Source organism: Chrysemys picta, chromosome 8 (assembly GCF_011386835.1).
Source record: "Chrysemys picta bellii isolate R12L10 chromosome 8, ASM1138683v2, whole genome shotgun sequence".
Taxonomy (NCBI): Eukaryota; Metazoa; Chordata; order Testudines; family Emydidae; genus Chrysemys; species Chrysemys picta.
The window spans coordinates 79,563,836-79,585,747 of record NC_088798.1 but is presented as its reverse complement, the minus strand read 5'-3'; the positions used below and the strand labels follow the sequence as shown (position 1 = coordinate 79,585,747).

At 41.3% G+C, this 21,912-nt stretch overlaps 1 protein-coding gene across 1 annotated transcript in view; it reads right to left on the bottom strand.

Moving 5' to 3' along the window:
- LCP2 (lymphocyte cytosolic protein 2) overlaps positions 1-11,147 on the bottom strand; it is a 51,722-nt gene extending 40,575 nt beyond the window's left edge. The window contains exons 1-2 of the mRNA XM_065554852.1: positions 10,805-11,147; positions 6,116-6,178 (exon numbers count right to left, since the gene is read on the bottom strand). Of these exons, the coding sequence (XP_065410924.1) occupies positions 6,116-6,178; positions 10,805-10,882 (141 nt within the window). The 5' untranslated portion in view covers positions 10,883-11,147. The remainder of the gene's footprint in view (positions 1-6,115; positions 6,179-10,804) is intronic.
- Positions 11,148-21,912: the final 10,765 nt, after the last annotated feature.

The following is a 21,912-nucleotide window of genomic DNA, read 5'->3' as shown; positions in this document are numbered from 1 at the left end:
TTCTTTCATGTGTCAAAACATTACAATTAACAGGACTGCATGATAAGTAGAAAACTAATGAAGAACAGGTACAAACCTAAGCCCCTGTTCAGCATTTAGGATTCGATTCAACAAAATATTAAGCATGTGCCTAACTTTAAGCACTAACGTGAAGTCAATGGCACTACATATATGCTTAAACTTAGGTGTGTGCTTAGGTACCATGCCATATTGTGTTGTAATTGGGTCTCTGCTGGTGCTATGCTGCTCCGTTGACACTCTGTGTTACTGTGGGCTGAGATTTAAAATGTTGACTTGCTGTACCTAGGGGCAATGTAAAAAACCTTTCCTCCAACAGCCTTTTCCCTGTAGCTTGTCATAGTTACTGGAATTATATTGAGCAAACAGGCAAAATTTCAAGCATACACAAGTATGCATTTCAAACTATAACCACGTGATCCAAAAGCTCATCCCATGGTCCCTAGGGAAATGTACAAGCAGCTTAAATCAGAACAAAGATGGACACACATTTTAATGAAAAAATTCTCTATTAGTTCTTCTGCCTTCCCCTCTCCCTTTCTCGCTCTCTCTCTCTCTCTGCTTTGCCAGATCTTGATCCTCACTTAATGTTGCCCTAGGACTGGACGCATCTAGCCCACTGATTAATAAATCTCTGTTGTCTGTGGTGCCAAGGAAGTGAAATATCCTTTGAGATAATACATCCCATCTCTATGCACCAATTCACACAGAAAGTGGAGATCCACCTCCCCTTGAGATCTAACCATGATGACAGACTTGAACTCCAAACACAGTTCATAGAGTCTACTGATGTCTTCACCCATGGCCATAACACTTCTGCTGGCAATACATGAATTCTCTGCTTCTCTCAGAGAGCCCTACAGAAAAAGGTGGGGTTTTTTCCCCCAACATTTTTTTTAAAACAATTGCCATTTCAAAAGCAGTGTGCGTGTATGTTTAAATGAAAAGAGCTGTTCCTGGTTGTGGGAGGCAGAAGTGGGCAATGCTCTGTGGTTTTGGCTCTCAAGAGTTCTCTGATTCACATTGCGTTCACACGTTTTTGTTCTGCAATGAGCCTAGGTTGGAACCAACTCAAAAACTCCAGGCGGCACTCCTTTGAAATCACCCAGTTTCTCCAAGCTGCACAGCAAAATCATCTGAAACTGTAAACTTCACAGTGTCAATATGAAACCATAAAATGGGGGCCAGGTTTTCTTGACTGGGTCAGGAGTCCTATGCTGGCAACACACTCTGAAGCCAGGCAAGTTTTGCACTATGGTTTTTCAATGAAGGTTTTACACAGATATATTTGTTACCTGCCATGACAACATGCTTAGCACAGTCCTAAGGGCACCATTGGTATCATGTGTTTGGAGGACTCCTTGAACGTGATGTAATAATGATGCAAAATAATAGCATAGTGTTGGTTACACAAGGAAATTTTAAAACGTATGCAGGGGCTTAAGGTAAAAACTCATAATGTTTTGCACAAAACTAGCTGATTTTTAAACTCTTTTCTTTTTTTTTAGGGAAATGAGCTGATGGATTTTTTTCATATACTTACAATTAAAGGGCTATCTTGTCCCTGGCCTAGCTCAAATCTCTGGGGGGGTAGGGGGGGCGGGGGAGGGGGGAGGGGACGGGCACAAGGAGCCTTGCCTTTGCTTCTTTGCACACCTTGTGCAAGGGCCAGTGACTGTCATAGAAACAGCTCCCTCCCTTAAATTGTGCCAAAGAGGGTAGAGAGGAAGTGAAGCGATGTCTTCCCCTCCCCCAAGGAGCTGGCCTCCTGCACCAGGAGAAGCAGTTGCATCTTCCTGAAGTGCCCATCCCTCCCATCAGGTGCAGTTCCACGTTACCTCCAACAGGGTCCAGTGTCTCAATGGCATAATTTGGCTCAATATGAGGGAAGTGAAAGATCTGCATGTTATATGTGCTTTTAAAAGGACATGGTAAACAACTTTAAAATGGCATTGTGGGATTCCATAAATGGGTGTCCGCTTCAGACCATATCTGATCAGTTTTGAAAGTAAAAATGTGTTTTTAAACTGCCAGCTTTCAAAACTCCTCTTGGAACCTGAAAGTCAGGCTGGGATTTTCCTGGTTCATATGAGAAATAAGTGGTCTCTAATTAAACTTGGTCAACAACTCTATTGAAGAATGTTCAGCCTAGAGCAGAATCAGGCTGCTGTCCCCAGAGGTGCCCTTGGCTCTGGAGAGCTAACATTAGTGAAATGTGGTAAAATATATATTTCTCTTAGGGAAACATCCTATAGAATCATAAAATTTAATAATACATTTAAACCAACCGTTAGAACTCTATTAAAGGAATGTGATTGTCTGTTAAATTCAGTAGCTTGGTTTAAAAATTCTGTAGGAAGAACATGTCTCTCCATTAAATTCTACAGAGTTTTAATGTCTAAAGAATCCTATTGCTTTAATCCCTAATATACTCTGTAGGATTTTTCCATGCAGGTAGTCAGCAGAGTAAAAATCATTACTCAAACCAGGGAGTGCATTTGTTGGGATGGCACCATTTTTTCATTGTCATGTTGCTTGTATGGCTTTTGAGTGAACATGAAACCCACAGACATTCATTCTGAACAGTATCGGGTTATCCAAACATAATTTGGCAGTTTCTACATCTTACAAAAGTCATTAGAAAGACAATTACCCTAAAGAAAAGCAGTTGATTTCTTACACATTGCTCTGCAAGCTGCAGTTTTCCTTGTCACTTCTTCCCCACTGTTACACTTGTGCTTTGCATCTGCAGTAAGCAGAATGTTTTCTAGTATAAAATGGCCAAGTAGGCAAAAAGTTAAAAACAAACAAAAATTATATTGGGAGAAATGAGGAAGCAGCAGCTACTGGCCTGCCTAGTAGAGATCAACCACTGAATCTGCGAGGCCATTTCTGCAGAAAAACATTCTGAACTGGTTATGTATCATAAGCACTTGGTAAACAATGCAAGAGTCAAAGATCCTTGGCCACGTAGGTATTTCAGAAATGGCATTCTGCTGCTCACCATGATGATCACTGAGGACTTCACAGTGACAGCAGAGCTAGAACTCAGATCCTCCTTTTCTTAAACACAGGTGTCTAGTAGAGCTGGTAAGGAGTTTTGCAAGGAAAAGGTTTTTCATTCATCACAAATCTTCTTGGGGCCAGGATGGAATGACTAGTTCTGATTCAGAGCAGGGGCTTGAACATGTGTCTCCCAAAGCCCAAATGAGTGCCTGGCATTCCAGATTCTCTTTATAGCAGGTGTCTTTCCATATCAAACCAGTCACTAGAAGCTGCCAAATTATGTTTGGAGGAAAAGACATTACTAATGGTGAATGTCTGTAGGTGTCACGTTCATTCACATAGCCGTACAAAGAACCCGGAGATGCAAAAATGATACCATGTTACTCAACAGATCCAGAGTCGTGTTTCTCAATTTACAGACTTATCCTTATCCGACATTATAAGATATTTGGATTCTATATAAATTACTCTAACCATTGGACGATAGAGTTATTTATACAAAATGCAATAGCTTCAGCAGGAGCCACTGTGAGAGATCCACCCCAGAACAGGCAATAGCCTGGTGGTTAGGGCACACACCTGGAAGATGATTCAGAGCAGGAATTTAAGCCTAGGGGCTCGTCTACATGGTGTGTTAGTGCACACCAGCTGGGGTGTAAATTCTAGTGTGCACTAATGTTGTGCACTAAAAGTTCCCTAATATGCATTGACATAGTCCCAGACTACATCAATGTGCACTAGTGCATGCCAGCAGGCTCCACATTGACAGTTAGTGCACAACATGCTGGTACGCATTAGAATTTACACTAAAGCTGGTGTGCACTAGTGCATCATGTAGACAATCCCCGAGTCTTCCACATTGCAGGTGAGTGCCCTAACCATCAGGCTGTTGCCTATTCTGGGTGGGTTTTTTTCTGTTTTTATTTTTATTTTTATTTTTTTAATGAAAGAGTTTGAAAGGTCTCAGTTTTGTTCTGATGCACACAAAACACTTGAAATCTTGAAAATTTTCACAGGATAGGAAAAATGTTTCCTGCCTAACTCTAGTTCTAGTACTCGAGCTGAATAAGACCTATAATGTACAGTAGAGCAGTTTTCATTCTATCCAGCAGAAGGTGGTATCCTGGTGGAATACTCTTTCATTTTTAGCAGACATGTTTTGAATTGCAAAAATTTGATGGATTTTCAAAACTTGACATTTAAAACAAACAAAAAACGAGAAGCAAGGAAGAATTGTAATGAAATTTGTGTGAAATTTCCTCCTTCTTGACTAATTAAAGAGCTGGTCCATAATTAGAATTTTGAGGGGGGGAAATTAAAAATGTTCAGAGTGAAAAATTGTGAAATTACTTCCCTTTTTCTCAATTAGCTCTAATTGTAGTCAGTTTATTACTTTGTGTACCTATGTATATATCCTCACACTGATTTACAGGACTCTGTAATTCCACTTAATGACAGTGAGTAATTATTAGGCTAATAAATCTCTGTGTGGTACAATGTATAAGGCACTGAGTAAGTTACAGGAGACAGAAGTTCTATTCCTTGCTCTATCACTGAGCTACTTTGGGTAGGTCACTTCCCTTCTCTGTGCCTTCGTTTCCTTTTCCATCCTTTGTCTGGCTTGTCTGCTTAGATTATAAACTCTTTGTGGCGGGGCTGTCACTAAGTCTTTGTGACAATTATCACGTTGGGGCCTCTAATATACATAATTTAAGGTACATTTCCCTAGAACACCAATCTTATACTAATGTTCAATACCCCACATAGAGTGTAAAATTTTTTCTGCAACAAGGTTTTTAATAAGAGCCAGATCCTACCACCACATCTGGACTGTTTATCTCTGAAATTTGAAATAACGTATGCACTTAGGGGACTGAGAACAGCCCCCTTGTTTAATGACTGACCCATTAGGATTCTGCCATTTCTAGAGAGTGCAGATCTCATCCAGATAATTATGTTTATGATGAGATCAGATTTTCAACAGTGGAGAGACATACGTAGATTATGTTGCTTGAGGAAAAGGCACAACTCTCTAATGCCACTCTATTTTACATTAGGGCAGTCACAGTACATGGATAAAACTCTGTTTCTCCTGGCTAAAAACTGGGACCTGAATCCTGACTACCAGTAGGATCTGTGCATGTGAATATGCAAACATTCAAAGGACAAAATTAGGTTCTGATTCAAGGTTCACTTGCAAAGACCCACTGTACTTTGTGAGTCCTGTGCTCTTTTCCATCAAAGACAAGGGCAGATCGTGCCTTAGGATCATTTCCAAGTTGAGTTTTAAAGATAATTATGAAGTTTTTATCAAAATAAAAATGTCAACCTACATGCTGTTAATTGATGTGGAATTAAGACCAGATAATGGCAACTGTACAAATGAGAAATATGGGTTTGTTGAGCCAGATGAATTGCAGGGATAAATCAAAGAATATCTATTAATTTCAGTGCAGCAACACTGAATTATATCCCTGGTGAATTTGGTCTGCTAGTTGTGGTGATTTTAAATACTATTGATTACACATACAGTTTCAGAAAACAATAATTTTTTATTCATAGGGGCTTAAAATGGCAGCCCTTGGCATAAATAGTCTCCAGCAGAGGGTTAGCTTTTACAGGCAAGTGGGTTGCACTGTTCTGCGAAGGTGGGTGGGGAAATCTGACAAGCTGTAGGTTATTGCTAATACATGAAAAACAAGCATTTCCTATAAATGACCAGAAAGAATGTAAGCAAATATTGCTGCTGTGAACCTTCACTTTCTGTTTTAAAAAACAATGTAAAATGGATTCAAGCTAAATGCGGCCATGGGGGTCCTGGTGTTCAGTGTCCATGTTTTAAAACAATGATCTTTGGTGTAAAACCAGGATGTAGATCTTAAGCCCAGATCCTTAAAAGTATGTAGACATCTTACTCCCATTGATGTCCATAAGAGTTAAGTGCCTAAATGCCTTTTTGAATATCTGGGCCTTAATATGTAAGCAACTGTGTAGCGGCACAAAGAACACAAGGAATGTCCTTAATTGCAAACCCCAGGGGAAGACAAGTGACAATTATATTGTGAATATGGAATTTTATTGTTGCACTTACCAAAAACCTTTGTCCACTTATGCTGTGTTTTCTGACGACTTTTTCACAGTCCTTATACTTTAACTGTGAATGGAGAGAAAAAGATTGTTGTTACACACTTGGTTAAATCTAAGAGTGGTTTAAGGCTTCAATTCGGCAAAGCACTTATGCACAAGCTTAGCTTTAAGCATATGCTTCAGTCCCAAAGCAATCTAGTACATCTTGAAGTCTGCACAGCCATGTCTAGAGCTTTTAGCTAGACTGTATTAGCTATATTTGTGTCCTAATCAAGACAAAGCCATCAGGGCCAGGCAGAATTGCAGCCCCTGTCCTCTGCTGCTCCCGCTTGCATGGTGCAGATCTAGGCTGCCCCTTACTATGGCCAACACACCTGGCCCCTTATTTATTTACTGATTTATTCTTCTTGAGAAATGTATGAAAAGGCCCCATCAGACAATCTCTGCACACATTTTTAAAAAATACACCACTCCTGCCCTTCCCTGAAAAGAAGATGAACAAATTCCCTGCAATCACCATGTGAAACAAAAGCTTTGGAAAACAGATGAGCTTGACACTGTGCTTTCAAACTGCAGATATCTTGGACTAGTATGGCGCAATATGTTCAAAGCCAAGGAGTATGGAACAAGGGTGTCCTGCTCCCAGCTACTAGACATTCAGAATTGTTATAACTAACACGTCTCCTCTAAGCTGAAATGGCACACCTGTAACTTTGTACATGATCTGTTAACTTTCTTCTCTTCATTATTAAGATTATTGGCAATAAGGGGTCGTCTCGGGGCCCTCCTAGAATGGGACGCCATTGTGGCAGTTGCATCCACACACACAATGAAAATGCTGCCCTTGTCTCAAAGAGCGTGCAAATTAAATATAAGACAGGAGATTCCAGGTTAACCCAATAAACAGATGGGGGCACAAGGTCACAGAGGATTATGATTATAATCATCAGCAGTTGCAGCTGCCTAGCCATTGTTGAGTGTTTTGTAGACATCATGGAAGAGGAGTGTTTGAGGAAAGATTTGAAAGAGGAGAATATAGTGGCTTTGTGGATGTTTACAGAGTGCTCCTTAAAATTTGTATTTGAACATACCTGGGATAACATGAGAGAACAGCCGTTAGGTTTTACATGTCCAAAGAGTTAATGCTCAGTTTTAGTTACAGAAGATAGGAGACTTTCCATTGACTTCAATGGACTCTGGATCAGGTTCAGAGGTGGTAAAACTCAAGTTGGGGAGCACAAAGGTGGCTTTTTGCTGCCTTTGCACACTCCAAAACATGGTTTGGCTAGGGGCTTGTCTGGACTGTAGTAAGACCCCTGAAGTTGTCTGCTTTCCATAGCCACTTATTCTGCCCCATACCGCTAGGAGAACACTCCTGCACTGGTAGAATTCCCCAGGGAGCATTCTATCTCCTTTATACTGCTCCAGAACAGGGAACGTGATCTAAGCTTGTAACTGTGTATTGTTTTAAGGGCTGATCTTGAAAACACTTATGCATATGAGAAACTTTACTTGCATGAGCAGGCTCCAGTTACTCATGTATTTGCAGCAATGGACCCTAACTCTGGAAATAATTTTGGGATTCAGGTTGTATTAAAGACTTTATACAAATGAAGGACCCAATTCTACAAATAATTCCTCCCTGGCATAGTACTTACTACCATGACACTGGCTGCAATGGACTGCTCATGGCAGTAAGTGCTATACCTGGTAGGAAGTGTTTTGTATAACCGGGACCTAAGTTGGTTTTCTTTATGATTTTGCCAATGGGTGAAAATTCTATTTTCTGGTTTTAAGTGAATTTAGAAATTTACAATTGTGAACTTTCTTCCTTTTTCTCAAAGTCTGAGAAATTAGTTGTGGCCCTTTATCGCTTCCTTCTGAACACAGGATGTTTTGGGGAAAGCCTTTTAGTTTAATAGCCCTATTGATCAAAAGCTTTAAATGTGGTAGAGAGTTACGGAGTCAGGAGACCTGAATTTCTTTCTGTTGACCTACACTCTGTGTGGTCATTTACACTGGAGGAAGTGATTTTATTTGGATTTGGGATTGCTCAGAGCCTTTGAAAATCCTCCCCATGGTATCTCCCTTTTGGCAGAGAAAATTAGTGGCCACTTTTGAAAATGTGGATCTCAACCTTTGGAACTCACTGCTGCATGATATTTTGAGGAAAATATATCAGTAAGATTCAAAAGAAGATCCACACATTCCTAAGTATAACAAATAGCATCCTGAATTACACTCTATATGATACAAATTGTGAGGGAGTATCCAGTGGTGAGGGCATAGGATTTGAGATACTTGGATTCAGATCCATGCTCAGAGTTTGTGTGACTTTGGGCAAGATCCTCTGCCTCAGTTCTCCATCTGAAGAAGGGAATGTCATTGAGGATTAATAGGCTAAAGAGAGTGAGGTTCTCCGATATTACAGTCATGGGTGGCCATATAAGTATGAAAGATATATATCATATCATTCCTTGCTCCTCAGAGCATAAACTGATCAGTAATTCATACCAGGAACCCATTTCATCCCACTTGATAGTTTCCAGTTAATGGTGATATAAAACCCGTGCACCAGTTAAAAAGTGTGTTTAGCTTATTAATCTGCTGAACTAGGATTTAAATAATGTAGTTCTCAATAACAATAAGATCTGTCTCATTTAAGATATCTCAAGATCTTGGTTTCATTCTACTACACAGCTAAGCAGGAGCAAAACAGTTGGAACTAGAGTACTGCAAAGTTGGCGGTTTCACTTCTCAGGCAATCCGGCAAACGTTTGCTTTGGCTTTGATCTGTGCACCTTTGCTACCCATGAACTTCACTTTGCATTTTGGTTTTGAACTTGTCCCAACTCCCTCAAACGAAACCCAGTGAAAGCTGTTGAAACCATGAATTTTGCATGATTTCAGTAGCAAAAATTAAACTGGCCTAGGTTTCTTTTACATTAGTCCCACATCCACTTGAAACTGGTTTGCTGGAATGGATTGAAAGCCTTGGCAAACCTTTTGGGTTTAAATTTCTAGACTGTAATGAAGGTTTTGGAATTTGTTGTGAACATGCACTATAGCCAGAGTGGAAACATAGGGAGGTATTGCTGATTATTTAAAAACCTGGGGGAAATTATGGAAAATATATGTACAAGTGATTAGATTTAAGATTCAGTAAAAATGGACCAAACTCAGCATTGCCATACATCCCTTTGCAGTTTTCCTAGCATCAGTGAGGTTGCAGGGCGTAAATCAGCACTGAGTTTTGCCTATTCTTTTACATTTGTCGCCCACCCCCACCCCCAGTGTGTAAAATCCTCCATTCTGCAAAATGAAATTTAAGAGCTCATCGGGGGTGAAGAGGTATCAAAAGGTGTGAAAGTCCCAGCAATGTCCAGGCTAGTGCGTTAGGGGAAAAGCTACAGCAGGTGAAGGGGGGATGTGTAGGAAGCCTGATGAAACATCAACCTCCTAAGCAGGGAAGAAGAATGAGGAAATGAGATGGGGAGGGTGAGGAAGAAGGTCAGTTGGGTTCCTGAGGCAGGGGGAGGCAATGGGTAGCAGGATCACTTTTTATTTAAATCTGCCCCTCCAAAGAATTATTATCACTATTTATATTATTATTGGCAAATGCTTTTAATTTCAAAGACAAGGTGTCAACATGGGCATTCTACAAATAGGAGCAGCTGCTAAGAGGTGGGGGAGGGATAATATTCTATACATTGTATTTATTTTGGAGGAAAGAATGTCTATCATTTCTCTCCCTCCATCTAGCCCTCTGCTATACCCTGGAGTAATTTTCCTTAGGCACAGATGCTGCCCTCAACCCTGTGGAATGTCCCAAGGAAGTCTTTGGCACTGTTTATGTGAGTTCAGACAAAAAATCATTCAGGCCTCATTTTCGGGCTAGCATGGGAGCTCAGTTCATCACCTCCCTTCAAAAGGCCTGATGTGGGGTCCAAGACTCGGATTTAAGCACCCAATGCTCATTGAATCTGAGCACCTAGCTCCCTTTTTAAAACCCCAACTCAGATGCTGAAGAACTCTTTTGTGTGTCAACCTAAGCAAGTTTTCATAGCCCTTTTGCTCGAACATCCTTGTTCAAAGATTGACGCTTATGAGGTGATCTGTAGATTGAGAATCTGTTTTTCCCTTCTACTAAAGACAAGGTACTGTGGATTCTAAACCAAGCCCTGACATATAACAAGCCTTTGTAACACTAATTAGGAAAGCAATTCAGTCCAGATCAGAGATCATGTGTGCATCTTGATTAGTAAGGATCTTTAATTTTGAAAGTCACAGGAATTATCTCATTGGAGAGGCCTTACAAGACCTGCATATAATGCTTTTCTACCTTAAAAAATAGATTTAGCATCCTTAACTTTTCAGATCCAAACCGAATGATACATCAGCAAGACATTGGTACCAAAGATAAGATGATTTTTCTGAGAAGCCATCACTTTCTCTTCCTATTGATTTAGAATACATTTTTTCAGGATTCGTCAAGGGCTTCAGGGTACGTATAATCCCTTTCTGAAGTGGCATCTGCTGTGATTATTCAAAAAGATAATTTGATATTATTTATGCAACAAATTCTGCTCTTAGTGTAAAAGAATATTCATTCATTTATGGATTTATTTTAGCACAGAAGTGTTACAGTGACTTGCTACTCCACCATACTAGGACAAAACACAGCAAAACTTACTTTTTTGAAGTAGTCTGCCAGGTCATCTGGGCTCCAAGCAACCACCACTGAGCGATAGGGAATGTTTTGTAAATCCATTTCAGCTCTTTTTTTCTAAGCAGTTACAGAATTTTCATGCCAGTAGTATTAATGAAACAAGCAGCCATAGATTTTCTGCCTATGGCTACCTGCAGCAAATTCAATAATCCACTTGCCTAAGAAATGCCCAGATCTTTTGTTAAACCGTTTTGCTTTTTATTTCTGAGTTATGGTGCAAGAATATCCAAGAGAGCAAGTGCTTCCTCTAAGTACAAAATGGTCTCTTCTCAGAAAACTTGTCAGCTATTCAGCCTCACCACTTCCTTTATCTGAATCTAAATAAGTAAACAAGGAAGCACAGCAACATGATTAAAGTATTCTGCCTTCTGCGTGTAACTGTAATCCTTATGAGCCCTATTTAACAGTATTTAAACTAGGGAGACTGTTTGTTTATTTACATGATATTTCCATGTAACCATTGGCAATATTTAGATAGACTGGTACATTGGCTGCATAGAATTTTGCGCGTATGCGCACACACATGTGCATCTATATTCCCACCACCAAAAAAGTTGCTGGTTTTGAATTAAGTTTGATTACCTGCAAATCTAGCTCGTTCAATACCTGAAAACCAAGAAAATGCCTAGTTAAGAAAACCTTTAACATATCTCAGGGCCCCATATGTGATATTGATTCCTGACACTGAAACTCTCCCTTACACTGCTAACATATAAAAATAATATAATGCACACAACAGATTCCTCTGGCTGCCACCCTTATGCAAACTTTTAGCAATGTCCGTGCAACATTCCCATGTATTTGCTGTGGTTATATGGTATAAGGTATATGCAGGATGTCTTACATGGGGAAAGTATGAGGTTCGTGCTAAGGTTTTGCATTAGAGTATATGCAGGAACTAAAATTTAACTATGGAGCTGCAGCCAGCACCTGCCCCGTATATAGGTTGGGGATTTCGGCTAGGTGAAATTTCAAAGTTCTAAATTTAGGTTTAAAAAACTACACACACCCAACACTCCACCCCCCAAAAAAACTTTGATTACATTTTCACTATTCCATCTCCCCATTTTTCATTGGATCTAGTGGTGATAAATTCTAAACTATGGAACTATGAGATAAATGAGAAAACCATGTAAAAAACCAGAGACCATAAATTGCATCTATTATGCACCGTTGACTAGTTTACCTGCATGCTGCCCATTAATCCATCTCTGCCGAGACTACTTTCAAACTTCTAGCAGCTTCAAACACTTAACATTAAAAGAGAACTTGACAAATATTTCCTTTGTCCTCCCTCCCCACAAACCTAACATGGAATTGACCTCCCGCCCCTGGAAATTATACCCATGGGCAATATTCAGTTCTGGTTCAGAGACAAGGATAAAGTTTAATAGTTTGTGGACTTTCTAGATTAGAAATAGTAGCTCCATACCACTAGAAAGGGGAGTTTCCCATGTTTCCAATGTGATATACAGCCCCTGTAGCTTTTAGCCCTGTTTCAGAGGTCATTAATATAGATACTGTATGGCACTGATTATTAATCATTCTTTATTTGTTTGACAGATTCCGTGATCACAAGAAAATATGGACCATGATGACATCCCACACTAGAGTAAGGTGTTACTATAACTCCATAGTATGCAGAGACAAGGTGGGTGAGGTAATATCTTTTGTTGGACCAACTTCTGATGGGGAGAGATGAGTTTTCAAGCTTACACAGAGCTCTTCTTCAGGTCTGGGAAAGAAAGAGGGGGAGGCTGCTGTGGGGAGCATTGTTAGTGGATTACAGTTTGTTATAATAAACCATAAATCCAGTGTCTTTATTCAGATTTTTAGGCTATGTCTACACTACTAATTTGTGTCGACAAAAGTGGTGTCGACACCCAAAAGTTGACATAATAATCGCAATTTCGTATTCATCATAATCAACAGTGTGATCAATGCACTGTGGGTACCTATTCCACTTCTGTCACTTCCGTCACTAGGTGTTGTGGGAAGGCGGAGTGGATAGTAGCAAATCTTGGGACCAGGCTCAATGTCCCATAATGCATTGATTTCTGTCCCAGCGCTCCATAGGCTTCCGACTTTCTTTCATGGCATTTTTTAATGGCCCTTCTTTGCTGTGCACCCTGGCATCTTTGTAAGAAGGGATGGATCCCGCACTGCTCACCTATGCGCTGTTAACTGTAATGAAGACATTGCGGCTGGCAGTGCAATTAATCATGAAGTTCCTAACTGAGGAAGACTTACAGGCACCTGACATTCTGTGTGATAAGGATAGGAGCAACTTTAGATTGCCATTCACGGAGCAGCTGCATAGGGTAGACTGTCACTTTTGGACTTGGGGAAACAAACACTGAATGTTGGGATCGTATCATCATGCAGTGGTGGGATGACAAGCAGTGACTACAGAACTTTTGGATGTGGAAAGCCACCTTCCTGGAACTGTGTGCGGCGCTCGCCCCAGACCTGCAGTGCAAAGACACTAGAATGAGAGCTGCCCTCTCGGTAGAGAAACATGTGGCAATTGCTGTGTGGAAGCTGGCAACTCCAGACTGCTACTGGTCGGACGTGAATCAGTTTAGAGTGGGGAAGTCAACCATTGGGGCTGCATTAATGCAAGTGTGAAGGGCAATAAATCACATCCTGCTACAAAGAACTGTGACTCTGGAAAATGTGCGTGAAATAGTGGACGGCTTTGCAGAAATGGGTTTCCCTTACTGTGGAGGGGTGATAGATGGCACACATATTCCAATTTTGGCACCAGACCACCTTGCAACAGAATACATCAATAGGAAGGGATACTTCTCCATGCTGTTGCAGGCACTTGTGGATTACCGTGGGCATTTCACTGATATCAGTGCAGGGTGATCTGGGAAGGTGCATGCATGTACAGAAAGCTGCAAGTGGAGACTATCTTTCCTAACCAGAAGATTACAGTGGGTGATGTTGAAATGCCCATAGTGATCATAGGGGACCCTGCCTACCCCTTACAGCTGTGGCTCATGAAACCTTACAGGGGACACCTGGACAGCAGTAAGGAGTGGTTCAACAACAGGGTCAGTAGGTGCCAGATGACAGTTGAATGTGCCTTTGGCAGATTAAAGGTCCTCTGGCAATGCCTTTATGGCTGGCTGGACCTCACTGAGGATAATATTCCTATGGTCATAGTTGTGTGCTGCACATTGCATAATCTCTGTGAAGCCAAGGGTGGCAGGTTTGCTCAAGGGTGGAGTGCTGAGGCAGACCAGTTGGCCACTGATGTTGAGCAGCCAGATACCAGATATCAGAGGAGCCAAGAGGGGAGGTATTTAAATCAGGGATGCTTTGAGGCAGCAGTTTGACAATGAGCACCAGTAACATACATCTCTGTCCTAGTTGTTTCAATGTTCCATGACATAGTTTTCCTAGGGGGAAATGATGACATTTGGGGCCCTATATTCCTGTAATAAATGCCTGTGCATGTATTGGCAGTGCCTGCAATCTCAACTTGTAGAAAAAAAAATAATGATTTATCATTATAAAACTTTGCTCTTATTGCACAAGAAACAGCACACGCAAACACACAGATTCGTGACAGGAAAGGAGGAATCAGGGAAGGGCAGACTTTCACAATGATAGCTGGACCTATATGCAGTTGTGAAAGTTGTCTGAGGGGGTGAGTGAAGGGGAAACCGAGAAGTCCTGGAAAGTGAAAAGGAATGTGCAGGCAGAGCTTGGGTGGGCACGGAAAAGAGTTCTGAATGTGCTGCAGTGGAGGTCGAGTACTGATCTGCTCAGTCTGCAACATTATTAAGAACTTCAGCATCTGCGTTTGCTCCTCCATTACTTTAATCATCCGCTCAGTTGTGTCCTTAATAAACATGTGATTCTCTTTTCTGTCCTGCCGTTCAGCTTCCCAGCACTCCTTGCGTTCCCTTTTTTCTGCATTAGAGCACTGTAGGACCTCCAGGAATAATGTCTTCTTTGCTGCATCTTGGGTGCTTTCTTATCTGGTGGAGATGCTCAGCCAGGGTGCATGGGGTGTTCCTGAAGGCCACATCTGGTGAAGCACAGGGGACAATGCACAGAAGTGGGATTGTTAAATGCACGCACAGCATTGAAACATTTCTGTTAAATACACTTTTTGCAACGTTGACATCACTTTTTCACTGACCCTCGCCAGGCACACATCTCTGCAAACACCCAAAGCCTGGTGAGTGTTGGCAGGAGTGGGGGGGGGGGGGAGGGCTCTCCATATGGGGGGAAAGAGCACACACTCTTTGCAAGGGTCATGGTGCAGCATTCCAAGGAACAAATACTAAAATTCTCCCATACTTTTCCACAGGTGGGGGTAATTCTAGCAGACATCTCACTGCTAAGGGTAAGCAGGGAAATGAGGGTACATCTACTCCATGCTTGTGGCTTCCGCCCTACTCCCTATGCTGCTCACCTATGTGCCGATTTGGTCCCATAACAAGTGATTGCCAAATGGCACGGGAAAATTTCCTACAATGGGGGAAGGAACAAAGCTGGTCTGCCACGGAACCTTCAGCAGAGGATTAGCAAGTACCTCCAGGAAACTTTCCTGGAGATCTCTCTGGAGGATTTCCGTGAGATCTTGGCATGCATCAATACCCTGTTCCACCGTACTGATTAGCTACACAGGGAAATGTCCAATTCACAGAAACACAGCCAGCCTCCCACATTTCTATGCCCTGAACCCACCTCCGCACTACACAAGCCACAGCCACTTACCAGGTGTCTCATCTCCTGCTTCTTGCTCGTCGGAGAGCAACTGCTCAGACTGGCTAGACACCTCTGGAGTGGAGAACGGTTCCTGGCTGCCTGCCCCACTGAGCGGCCACACCGGGAGCTGCACATCCTCAACTCCACCTCTTCATCAATAACTTAGTCCTCTGGGTTAGGTCCTCTTTCCACCGCCTCTGTACCCCCTGAACTATCTACAGAGCTCTTGGCAATGGAGATGGGGTTACCATTGAGGATAGCATCCAGCCAAGAACTGGCAGATCTTAGGTGAAGCACTTGAGTGACAGTTTGCCTCTCTTGCCTTATGGTACTCCTGCCTCAGCTCCTTTATCTTCACTCTGCACTACAGTGTGTCCCGATCATCCCCTTTTCACACAAGCCTTGAGAAATCTTCCTGTAGGTATCCCAATTCGTACGGCTCAAGTGCAGCTGGGACTGCACAGCCTCCTCTCCCCATATACTGATCAGATCCAAAAGCTCTGCAGTGGTCCAAGTGGGAAAGCTTTTGCTGTGATAACCCACCATGGTCACCTGGGAAGATGTGATCAGACTGCTTCACGCCAAGCCAGCAGGAAATGGAATTTCAACAATTCCTGGGCTTCTGAGGGGGAGGGGCGGATAGTTGTTTACCTGGCTGCTGGGCAGTGGAGTCCAAACTACTGACCAGAAAGGTCAAGATGGACATTGTGGGGCACCTCCCAGTCCCAGTTAGCAAGAGAGGAGCTTTGAAGAGCATTGGAAGGGGGAACTGAGTTGATAAGCCATGACCTCAAATCTCAAATTGTGGGTGTCCCACAAAATGAAGTACACCGCATATGCCTATTGCATTGGATCATGCTGCTGAAGGTACAGTCCATGAAATCAGTGGAGCTATGTTTATCTGAATGTGTGATGCTCCCTGGGTACATGCAGTGTTGTGCCTGTTTTGTGTAACACAGATTAAAGGAACATTCTGTGGGGACCATGCTCAGAGTGAGTCTGCGAATTAGGTAGAATTTAGTTACATGTCTCACTAGATTTCTTCAAAAAAGTTGTGATGGGCTGGACAAGAAGTGTGCATTGAGATGCACCAGAAAAGGGTTCATTGTCCATCCTGGAGACAGAGACTTAAATCAGCCCTTCCCCACAACACCGGCCAGACATATTAAACCAGGAGGGAGGCATCTCCACATGGTGTTTTGTAATCAGGAGGGAACAGGTTATAAAAGGAAGGAGGCAGGACTCTAAGGTGGCTGTTCTAACTATAGGAGCATCTGTTCCTCTTTCCAGGGCCCTGGCTCCCCAGGCTTGGTGACTACAGCTAGCTGGTGAGAGGAGGGCCTTACCTTGGGAAGGAAAGGCTCAATTTAACAGACTGTCTGATCACTGTGTGAATGGGAGAGAAGGACCAGATCTCCACGAGCAAAGAGAAGGCCTAGAAGTGAACTAGATTTTGTTTTTTATTCTTTCTGGAGCTGACCCCAGCCTATGCCCAGTTTGGGCAAGGATATTCTATTGATTGATTGTCTCTTTTCAATAAAGGCAAAGTGCCTTTTCAATACCACCTGGAAATGCATCCATTTTGGCTTGTCTATGCTCAATGGACATTTTAATGAGGGGATAACTGCATACGTGTCAAAGGTGCTAGGTCCTACTTAAGGCTGAGCCCCTGGTATTATACTTTTCTATATGTGGGAGGAGCCATTGGACACTTTCAGATCTAAATAACCTCCATCCTAAATTATGAGAGAAAACAAAACACAGTCTTCATGAGAGGGCAACACAAGATACATCTCCTCCATAACACACCGTGTTGCATTAGCTCTGCCTCACATAATGGCAGCTGAAGACCAGCAGACCCTAGAAACATGGTACACAGAAAAAGGAATCATAACTGTTCTCAGATGTACACACCATGCTTTGTAACTTTTTTGTAAAAAACAGAGTCTGGGGCAGCTGGTATTTCTACTTCACATTAAAGTGTGACTCTTTAAGCACTTGAAAATAAGGGCCAACAATAAAACTGTCTTCTCATTTTGTAACTTCGGTGTGGTTGATATTACTCGAGACTTACAGTTTGGGAGCTGACAGTTTAGAAAGGAAGCACATGCTGCCCACACACTCCAGGGTTAAAGGAGCAGCAACACCTTCCACCCTCTCTGCACAGCAGACAATTCCATCCACTGTGCCACCTTCTATGTGGGAGGAAGGAGTCATTTCTAACTGCTTTCAGAATGATTTTTTTTTCTCATAATAGCTTGCTTTTCATTTCCACTTTCCTAGGTCCATGTGACTGACTACAGTGCAAAACAAAGTTCGTAGAATCATGGAAACAATCTGAATTTTGTTTTGAAGCCTCTCCCCTTCCCAGTGCAGATATGTTCCCCATGCTACATTTTCTAGTTGACAATTTAGCTTTAAAAGTCCCAAGTAACAGAGCTTCCATCACTCCTCCTCTGGGACTGTTTCATATTCTGATACTATCTGACTAGATTCCTTCTTAATTTCATCCTTTTACTCCTAGCTATCCAGCTGCATACAATATTAAAGAATCCTTGGTATTTACACCTTTCAAGTATCTGTACACTGTTCTGATATACGTTTGCCCATCCCTTAATAATCACTAAGTCACACTTTGTGCATATGCCACTGCATTCAACTTTCCTTATTTGTGAATTCGTTCAGCATTCCAATCTCTTGTATTGGCCCCTTCTGAGCTCTGCTGTTTCTTGATACCTTTCTGGTAATGTGATACCCAGAGTTGAATACAAAATATCAAGGAGCCCAAACAGTCCAGCAGTTGGGTCATGCAATTCCCATTGACTTCAGTATGCACAGGTGATAGGCTAATTAAATTCCAGGTGTGACATAGATGGTGAATGGGGGTCTACATTTTCTCCATTGTATATGCAAGCTTCACTGTAGATTGCGATTATATATTTTGCTGCAATTCCTTACACAGATTTTGTGCAGCCTTCAGTAAAACAGTAGAGATCTGCAGTGCAGATATCAGTGAGAATTTTGCTTGCTTTCCTTTTTGGGAAAAGGACTGTATCCTCCATTTACAGATGGGGAACTGGGCAAAGAAAGACTGGCTTGCCTAAGGCTACACAGGAAATCTGTGACAGAGCAAGGAACTGAAATCAGGTCTTCTGTGGCCCAAGCTAATACTCTAACTACTATACTGTTCTTCACTTTAGCATCAAAATTCAGATTCATCATCTGAAATGTGAAAATTCCTTCTTTCACAAGACTTTGAAGGTAAAGTAGCCATGTCATTGAAATCATAAATCAAGCAACATTTTCAGGACCTGTGAGGTTGCACAAAATACTAGTCTTAGAGTCCCAGATAAGTTTAAAAACAGAGTTTCATACAGCTCTAGTGTGTGTGTGCGTGTGGGGAGAGGGGGTTGGCTTACACTCCACTTGGTGGCCAAGTATGTAGCAGCCTGCCACCAAACAAGAAAACCGATACTATTATTTTGAAGTGCATAGCTGCCACATTGGATTTTATTTGAACATATGTAGATTTTAACATGTATAACGTTGGTGTATAGCACCTTCACAGATAATGTCAGTGCTATGCACAACAGAAAAAGCATAATCTCCACTGCACAAGAAGATAACGGTTAAAATTAATTTGGTGTATTAGATATTGACTTCATAGCCTACTTTGCAAAGAATTCTGCAACTTGTTTAGTGTTTAAGTGCAACAGAAACAAAGATACACAGACCTTGAGAAGCAGATTTTTCATAGCCAGTGATTTAGATTAGAACCATTCATTTTAAAGCAATTTAAAATCTGAAGTTGCTAAAGAGTGGATGAATGCTGGATGAAGACAAATTGCTGAAAGGATAAAAAAGGTTACTTACAATTGATACTGTATGTACAGATAGAAAACAGCAAATACAACTGCGACACATGGCTAGAAAGGGTTAAACATCCTGCAAAATAAATAACCCTCAAAAGACATGTGGGGAGATAATATGTGAGTAGGGTCGATAATGTAATCAACAGTCCCTGTCTATGCTGTATTCTGATAATTCAGAGATCAAAAGAACATCCTAGCATTTAAATGAATTTTAAACACGTGATATTTCTGTATTCATCTCTCTTTGAGAAAATAATCTGTGAATGGTGGAGGAACAAGCAAATGGCCTTATGTTAATTCTATAGCTAAGTACTGGTGATGGACCTCCATCAAAGTCATGCTAATGACCTTTTGAACTCCAACTTGTCAAAAGGGATTGGATCAAAGATCCTTGGGTCCTGATTCTGTTATCTCAGATCTGTTTAGGCTTCATCAGGGGACGTTTGAGTCGCAAGACTGAGGTCCCAGTTATGCTGGTACGCCCTGAATATGATATTTGGACATTGGACTATAACCTATGAACTATTTCTAAACGAACTCTTTGCAACTACAAAGCTCACCATCTCTGTTATGAATCTGAATCTAAAGAATTGAACTCATGTCCGTTTGTATATTGATCTTTTAACCATACTCTTTCTTGTTTTTTAATAAATTTGAGTTTAGTTAATAAGAATAGGCTGTAGGGTGTATTTGGGTAAGATCCGGAATATTCAATAACCTGGGAGGTAATGTGTCTGATCCTTTGGGATTGGTAGAAGCTTTTCTTTTATATGATAAAATAATATTTTCAGAAATCATCATATTTGACTTAGGTACCTGGATGAAGGCCTGAGGCTGGATCACTTTAAGGGAACTATGTTGTTTGGACTTTTGAGTAACCAGTAAGGTAATAAAGAAGCTGTTTTATGCTGGCTTGGTAAATCTAAGTATTGGAATATCCACCAGCTTTTTGCAGATTGTCTGCCCCATTCTTTGCAGTTCACCCTAACTGAGTGACCACAGCTGGCTCCCCACTAGGGTCCCGGTCACAACAACTTACAGATCATATTGCTGAAAGAGTTAAAGGACTGGGTTTTCCCAATATGGGATGGGGTGATGGTTGTTGTTATTAATGCCAATTAATAATATTTATTATTTATTTGTATTATGATAATGCCTAGGAGCTCTGGTCATGGACTTGGACACCATTGTGCTAGGCACTGTACAAACAGAACAAAAAGGGGGTCTCTGCCCCAAAGAGTTTTTATTCTAACTATAACTAAGCAAACTTTCTGCTCTCATCCACATGATACACATTTTAGATGCAACATGGTATCTTTTCATCTTCATTGTAAAGATCTATTATTAATTGGAGCAGCTCCTTGAAAACCCACCGAGCAGTGGGACACAATAGACACTAATACTAGTATTCTTGGACTGGGATTGGAAGTGATTTAAGGCGTAGTTTTTGATCCAAAATGTTGAAAATGGATGGTTGATTTTTGGCAGGATGTGACACAGGCCATCCTCTGTAATCAAATGTTCTCCCTCTGCCCAAATAAAAGAAAGCCTAGCTCAAATGAAAGAACTGAGGGGTAGGAATCTGAGGTCTTAAACATCAATCCTATAAAGTGAGCAATCCTAAAGTATTCAGTTAATAACCACTAGAGGGCCCCTGAACTCTATTCAGTAAACAGTGGCCCAAATACCCATTTGAAATTGCAAATATTGTGTCCCTCTCTCTCACTCTCTCTTACACACACACACACACACAATCAGTTGGAATACAAACATATAAGGAAAGGTGCAAAGGAGAATAGGGGGCTCATGAATAATCCCCCAGGAATTATTTCTCTGCCTGATGGTTCTGTTACTTACATTTTTTCTGTGCAAATATTTTAACTTTGAATACACTTAGGGTCATAGAATACCTTGCCATTTCTTTGTCTTTTATTATTAATTATTATGATGATTATTTACAAAACTTCTATTGCCTTCAGCATGTTTTATTCCCTGAATAATGGCAGAATATGGCATTTAGGGTTCATTTCTTTCTCCGTCTGAAATTTAAGATTTACAAATAGGAAGGAAACAAACCCTCCTGTTTTTATGTGCATTATCAAAAAGGTTTGGTGCACTCTTCCATGGACATTTTTCTCACACAATTACTGTAAGTGTAAGTAAAAATCAAGAGACGGTGCACGCAAGAAACTAGTTACACACCCAACTGGCCATTAGCTTATGCAGTTACCCAGTTAATATGTTCATGCAATTTATTGTGCTTTCACATACTAGGTCCACTTTTGCACATTAAAAGCCTACTTCACTGTTGTGAAAGTTAAACCCTATGAACCAGATCCTCAGCTGGTGTACATTGGTGTAGCTCCATTAACTTCACATAACTATGCAGAATTACACCAACAGAGGATCTGGCCCGGATCATTCTGTCTAGAGATTTGAAATATACATTGTTTTCCCTCTCTCAAGTTAAAT